A 7916-nucleotide genomic window follows, 5' to 3' on the forward strand; every position below is an offset into this window, starting at 1 on the left:
CTTACGGGTTTTTTTTTCCTCATCATGTACGTATCGACGTTTATAGCGAATTCCGCTAGATAATCACACTCCTTGGACTTTTACTTCAATTTCCACTTTTAGGACAATTAGAAAAATAATAGACATTATATGAAAACGTGTTTTTACTATTATTTCGTACTATTAAAAGAGAGGGCGAAAGCTATACGATTGGGTTCTTACGTACAATTCCATTATTTACAGCGTATGAAACGGAACCTTTAATAAAAACAAACAACAAAATAAAAATGAAATAATGTTGAATCTTCAAAATAAGTAAAATATCTAGCTAAGAATCGAATTAAGATTGTAAAGAAATTATATATATGTTAGATAATTATACATTGCGAAAATATGTATGGAAATTATAATCTGTACAAAATAAAAAAGATTCAAATTTTTTATATTACAAGATATAGTCAGAAAATATTAGTAATACGGCATATAACTTAGATAAAGTAAAAAATAATCTATACTCTATAATAAAATATTATATTATTTTAGTTTCTTGCTACATTTTCCTCGAGGCTTATATTCACTAGAAAGAAATTACATGATTTATGTTGGCATTCTATGGTAATAATTTTAAATGTTACTATAAACTTTCGTTATTCATATAAATAAACTAATAAAAAAAAATTATTTTGAGGCATATATATATATAGTCAGCGAACGTTCTAAAAGGAAAAGTAATAAGGTCAGATCAAACATTTCTTTCTTAAGATTAAAAGATTGTCGTCCGTCTATTGGCCCATCTATTGTTTTCAGTCTAATTAGAATGAACGAAACTATTTGTTAAATGTTATAAAGTATTTGACATTCGTAACTGTAATAATATAATACTACATAATGTATTATGCGACATTAAACAATAGCACACCAACTTTTAATTTAACTTGAAATATCTATTTATCATCATTCGATACCATCGCACTCGATATCCTTACTTCTTCTTTTTCTCTTACTACTTTTATTAAGAATTCTTTCTTATCGATTTCCCCTTCCATTTCATCATCATTTTTTACTTAACTTTTCACGCCTTTCACTCATTCGCATCTCGAGTGTGTCCCATTCGGCTCTGCTTTTTGCTCACCCCACATACATCCAAGGACGAAGACGAAAGAAACGGCTGTAATCAATCGCCTCCGCGTAATTGCATTAGTCAGGTCAATTTATCTACTTTCACTGACTACTGCAGCAGCAAGGCTAACGTCGACAACCGACATGTCAATTGATCCGCATCGTTTCCATCAATCGCCCACCGATGCAACAGCGACTTACTGCCCCCCCCCTCCCAATCCTCCCACCATCTTTCACTTTTGTCGGTTACAAGGGCGACAATCACTTTCCTGGCTCCAGATTTTTATCTGGGTTAATAGACCTTTTAGGAGTGCTGATTGCTTAAATGAGTGTGAATGAAATCGATAGGGTCGCTTGATCATCCCTACAGATGAATAATGGCCGAGCGACGATACGCACATTTACCAAGTTATCGAAATACCGAAATTTTAATTGATGGCTCGCCCTTCTGTCTCTTTACCAAGGACATTTTTATTTTTTTACTCTCACTCGTCGCATTCAATTACACAGACGTCTAGCCTTATGAAAGGCGACAGGCATGCGATCCCCCATCCCTTTTCATTCTCAACTCTTTCATTCTCCTCCTACGTGATTTATTAATTTGCAAATGCGACTACCACGAGCCTTCATTAACGCTTTACCATTCTTCACTTTTGCTTATCCCTTCCCTTCTTCTACTCCTTCCCGCCCTCTTCGTAAACGTACGTTGCGCTCATTTTCACGCTTGGAGCATCAACAATTTTTCACCAAAGTTAAACACAACTCCCACACACTGCACATGCACGCGCCACGTATGGAAGAAAACACGAAGGGAAAGTTGAAATTTCGCCATAGGAAAAGTATATTAAATGCACGCTACTTACCGTAAGAGTAGCCTGCTTCTCGACTTTAACTAGCTGCGCCGCCAGCGATGGCGCTGGCGTTTCTCACTTAAACGCATTAGTATATGTGCGAGTGATTGCAGAAACGTGGACCCCCATAATAGTTTTTGATTAGCAGCTGATGGTATGGTTTTGCCGATTTTGCACGTCCTTGGCTTCTGCATAATATTATTGGTGACGCACGCACCAAAGCACGTACACACGCACAAGCACGGGCGCACGCACCTATATACATACGTACACGTATTTATATAGACCCGTGTGAGTGCATGTGCGTGTGAGCCCGTGCGTATGTACAAATGGATAGACAGACAGAAAGCGACGAATATTTCAAAACTAATGAATAAATAAAATCGAGAACATTATGTCATTGCGGGTTTAAAAAGCAAAAACTTAAAATTACAAATAAATTAAACACTATTGTTTTCACTATTGTTTAAATTTACATACATTATTAATATTAAATAACTTCTTCCATCCATTGCTCCTTATTTTCTATGTACAATAGATAGAAAAATTAATAGAACAACAACAAAAGAGGGTTATTTTTAATCGTATTAAGATATACTATTTTTATTCTAGATGTAATGTTAAAATTTTTTAATTTATCAAATATTAATTTCAGACATTGGAAAACGATAATAAAAAAAAAAAAAATAAAAGAAAAAGAAGAAAAAAAACATTCGTAATATATAAATGAGCCTTATGAAGCGAAATATATATTCCGAAATATAATATACATACCTTCGGTAATTTATCGTATAATAACAATAATCGTTCATGAGTTTCTCTGTGTGTCTTCATCAGTATGATTTGGAAGAAAAAAATACTTATGATTTCGTGGAAATAATCAATTTTATTTAATTGGAAAAGTTGTCATAAAACAGTAAAATTTCAGCTACAAGACTTCACAATTGAAAGATACATTTTGCAAAAGCAAATATTTACAAAACAAAATCAAACAATTAATCACGTGGCAGTTATTTAAACACTAAGATCGATCATGAGGCAATGGATGAGTGATAGCAATAATTGCCCGATATAATTACTAAGCCGGAAATACGTATATCGATTGCTCACAAACGTCTCGTAAGCTGTAACCCAATCGATATTTATAATAAATTAGCAAGCATTAAGGAATAATGAATATAAAGGATCACAAAAAAATGCACATTTTTTTTTTAACCCGTTCGCTTCAACGACTCGTCGAGCGAACGGAAATCACTCGAAGGCAACGAACACTTTTCCTTATGCGTCGCGCGCAAAACGTACATTATCGCTATCAACACTTCAACTAGCATAACCAGATATAATAATTACGAATTAAAAAAGGCTTTCGCATTCTCCATATTTATATCACTTGCACGCTTACGCAAGGAAAATAATAAAAAATAAGGAACACATGTACGCATAAGACTATGCGCGAATCAGTATATTAAATCGCTGCTCGTTCATTTTATTCTCGACGCATTCGTCCAACGATTCGCAAATCTGACCCAATAGGACGTGGGCACATGCGCAAGATCGCTCTTGCAAAGTCTAATGCAAAGTGACAGCTCTTAAAGAAGGAGAGCCATCACCGTTAAATTCTGCTGGATTCGACGGTCAAATGACTCCCGCTCGCGATCTCTCTCTCTCTCTCTCTCTCTCTCTCTCTCTCTCTATCTATCTATCTCTCTCCCTCACTCTCTCACTCTCACTCTCACTCTCACTCACTCCCTCTCTCACTCACTCACTCACTCACTCACTCACTCACTCATTCTCACTCATTCTTTCACTCTTTCTCGCACATCCCAGGTACTCGCGCAGGCTTATACGCACGCGTGAATACACACACGCACACACACTCGCTCGCTCCTTTGATCGTCCGTATTGTAATATTCGTAATATAGCTAAGCCAGAAAAAAAAAAAGAAAAAAAGAGTAAAAACTAATGAGAGCAATGCTCCATTAATCTCGAATGTGTCGTATCACTGAACTCAGTAAAACTGAAGTGGAAAACCGTCGGAAGGCTAAGCGCGAATTAATACTCGAGCGTGTGTGCGCGCGCGCGCGGAAAAAATTGAAAAGCGCGCACATCCGCTACTACCGTCGTACGCGTAACTGCGTATGTCTCGTTAGTGAGGTTAATCAGTCGAAAGAGGTCGATAGACGCGAGGAACTAACTCGCTCGCCAATTCGCGAACGAGAATCTAGGCACGTAACTCGCGCAAGCAAGGACTCGCTTCCTTCCGGTTTCTCTCTCTCTCTCTCTCTCTCTCTCTCTCTCAGTCATTCTCTCATTCTCTCATTCTCTCATTCTCTCACGTCTCGGCACCGTTTATCCATCATTTTCTCGTTCGGTTGCTGATTTCTTTCCTCCCTTCCGTCCATTTTCTTTGCATTCCCGCGAAAAGTTTCATTACACTGAGTAAAAAGATTTGATAATCAATCTACGATGGTAAATTAAAAATTAATCGAATTGTTTCGTACATGTAGTGGCTGCTCAATTATAACTGACATTTTCTTCGAAATTATCGTAATATTATATCGTATTGGCTTAATTATTTATGACAAATTAATCAATATGAGCTGTGCGGTGCGAGTAACGTGGCCCTTCCGAGATTATAACTATTTGTAATGTGCTGCCTCTCATAATGCTTTCCTTATCTAATCAACGTACAGATGAAACAGTTAAAGGCTTAGGGATATATTTTCATTTAGAGAAGCCTTCGTGCAAATTTTAACGAATAAAAATATTAAATTCTTTACATCAACAAATCGACAATTTATTTTCATATACATTCTCTGCGCTTAGGCCAATTTAAGTTTATTGTATGAGAAAATCTTTAAGAAATACAAACAAACGTCCTTTAGTGACTTTTCTCTTATCTAAGTTATTTATTACAGTAAGTACAAATGTTTTTCTGGCTACTTAATCATTCAAACGCCCCCTCATTATTATTATTATTAATATTAAAATAAAGCGTAGTACACAATAAGACTAACAGCTAAACAAAATAATTCTAATTTAAATATAAAGCTATCCTGCCAAATAAATAAAAGTAAATTACAACAAGGAAATAAGTTTTTAAATCATTCAATGCTTACGTGAATGATTGGTAATAAAAAATACGAATAGCCACATTACTCGCAACGATCATTTAACTATAAATTACAGTAACACACGTTTTAAAAAGTATTTATTACGTGAAAACTTCAACTTACAATTCTCTTAATTTTATAGAATGTATCAAAATTTATTTATTCAACTATAAATTTATATGAAGAATATTTCATACCTTTAATAATCTGCTCTTAAAACGTAGAATAAGAAATTATGAAAATATGATATTAAATTTCATTAGGTAAATTTATTATATTTATTGTACTTTTGTAAATAATTGAGAGTGGAAAAAATACCCGAGACCTTTGCATATTCAAATTAACTCAAGTCTGTATTAATTTATAATAATTGAATGAATAATTGAGGACAGAGATAGACTTTTTCAGGTGCAAAGTTATACTTTCATTACACTCTTCGTCAACTTGAATTTCAGATAAATCTTCATTTAGTGAGTTTCCTAATTTTTGCAACACAAGTTACATGTATCTCACTTTTCTAACTACGCAGAACTTACAAAACTACTTCGGCCAATATTTTGGCTTCTATTCCGAAACTAATGAGAGAGGAAAAAGAAACGAGAAAAAAAATAAATCATGAATACGAACTAATAGAATTTATAAAGCGAATACTTACAATCGTAATTAATCACCATCACAAATTATGAAATTTACATTTCAATTGAAATAAAAAGCTAAGCTAATTAAGTCTTACAATCGAAAGTGAGTGTACTACAAATTTGAGATGCTTAACTATGGTTGCCCGCTGTATTTACAAACCGATTCTAGCAATCCCGAGAAATAATAATAATAACTGATATTAATAACTAATAAAAATAATTAATAATAGAAATAGAAATAGTAATGGTATTAATAATAGTAGTAGAAGTAGTAGTAGTAGTAGTAGTAGTAGTAGTAGTAGTAGTAGTAGTAGTAGTAGTAGTAGTAGTAGTAGTAGTAGTAGTAGTAGTAGTAGTAGTAGTAGTAGTAGTAGTAGTAGTAGTAGTAGTAGTAGTAGTAGTAGTAGTAGTAGTAGTAGTAGTAGTAGTAGTATTAATAATAATAATAATAATAATAATAATAATAATAATAATAATAATAATAATAATAATAATAATAATAGTAGTAGTAGTGTAGTAGTAGTAGTAGTAGTAGTAGTAATAGTAGTAGCTTACTTAGGTATCTGACTACCCATAATTCGTCCGCTAAATTTTCTACCATTTCCCTACCAAAAAATCCGCAATAATATCCAATGCTCGTTAAACGCTATTAATTTCAACGTAAAGTACTATTAATCTCAGCAGTTGTAAATAATGATCGACAATAAGCTTTACACATTGGCGAGGCTCTCGAGAGCGATCGGGAATGCCAGGCGCTCGATAATCCGGGGATTTTCCTAGCTTTTTCACGAGATCCATAATCGTCTTATACACCCGTGATTATCGCGCCTATGAGTCGAGCATTGAAATTTCTTCGACGACGATGGGCCGTTTCCGCCCAGGACGGCGTTCTCGCGCGGATATTAGTAGAGGCGCAGGAGCCGCGCGCGCACACGCAGAGTTCGAATCGATCGCAGTCGGCAGAGTCATCGGGGGGCGTTGGATTGGCGTTGGATCGTCGCTGGATTGTCGTTAGCCAGTCCGTCGGCCCAGCGCCTCATCATCAGGGCGCCGATGCAGCGGCGGCAGCAGCGGCGGCGGCAGCGGCGGTGGCAGCGGCGGTGGCAGCAGCGGTACCAGCGGAGGTGGTGGCGGCAGCCCCGGTGGCAGTGGCCGTGGTGGTGGCCGTGGCGTTGGCGACCGCGGTGGCGACGGCGGCGGAAGCGGTAGCATTGCCGGCTGGCTGCGGGACTCCGGCGGAGGACGTCAGCGGGAACTGGAGGGGCGATGGCCCGCTCGAGGATAATCCCGGGGGCGCCGCGTAGGGGTTGCCACAAAGTTGGTCGGCAATCCGTCCACCTTCCCGTAGGCCGCTCAGGAAGGCCCCGTGGACCGTCGCCGGATAATTTCGTATCGTGTGCTCACCTGCGCAGGCGTTATATATCGTTTTTATAGGACTGATAATGGCCGAGATGAGATGAGGGCCCGAGACGCGATGTTAATCGGAAAATGACAGTGATCGAGAGACTTGTAATTGTCGGCTGTTTAATCGCTGCGCTTTCTTTATTTGGTTTTGGAAAGCTTGTCGGGCAGCTTTAAGCCTCTTTTTTCTGTTTTTCCCTTTTTTCTTTTTGCTTTTTGTTTTTATTTTATAAAATAAAAGGTTAACCTTACTTGACTGTATACTTTATCAGTAGCTGATATTTTTAAACTTTTAAAATCATCTTTCACTTTTTCAAATGTAACAATTTTTGCCTTATGGAATATTCTTTTCGTTTCATTCTCTGTCAAATTTTCTTCTCATTATTATTATTTCTTTCGATTAATGATCAACTCGAGCTGCTCTTTATAAACATCATCATTATATACGTAATAAATCAAAATCTGTGTAAATTAATTATTACAAGACCTTAAACCATTCTTTCATCAACAGCGTAATTGGCCAAGTAAAGTTCCCTTTTTTTACGGACTATTTTCAACATGACAAAATGCACTAAACGTGCACGATTTTAATCGTATTTTAAAATAATTTTATTTCTTTAATTCTGAGTAATTAATGATGAAAAGTAATTGTAAAGGTATGCATTATCGCTCTCGGATTTAATCGTGTTCCGTGCCCTCAAGCGAAATATACACGAATTTAAAAGGAAATAGAAAGACAAAAAAAAAAAAAAAAAAAAAAAAAAAAAAAAAAAAAAAAAAAAAAAAATTTCAAAAACGGAAAAAAAATTTATTAC

The 7916-nt window shown here is 36.1% G+C and overlaps 1 protein-coding gene across 1 annotated transcript in view; it reads right to left on the minus strand.

Annotated features, from left to right (window-relative positions):
* Positions 1-6742: 6742 nt before the first annotated feature.
* The window catches only part of LOC105362066 (lysine-specific histone demethylase 1A-like), a gene marked incomplete at its 5' end in the record, with an annotated part of 12405 nt that continues 11231 nt past the window's right edge, over positions 6743-7916 (minus strand). The window contains one exon of the mRNA XM_011499393.1: positions 6743-7104. Within this exon, the coding sequence (XP_011497695.1) occupies positions 6743-7104 (362 nt within the window). The remainder of the gene's footprint in view (positions 7105-7916) is intronic.

This window comes from Ceratosolen solmsi, unplaced genomic scaffold (assembly GCF_000503995.2).
Source record: "Ceratosolen solmsi marchali unplaced genomic scaffold, CerSol_1.0 scaffold2, whole genome shotgun sequence".
NCBI classification, from domain to species: Eukaryota; Metazoa; Arthropoda; class Insecta; order Hymenoptera; family Agaonidae; genus Ceratosolen; species Ceratosolen solmsi.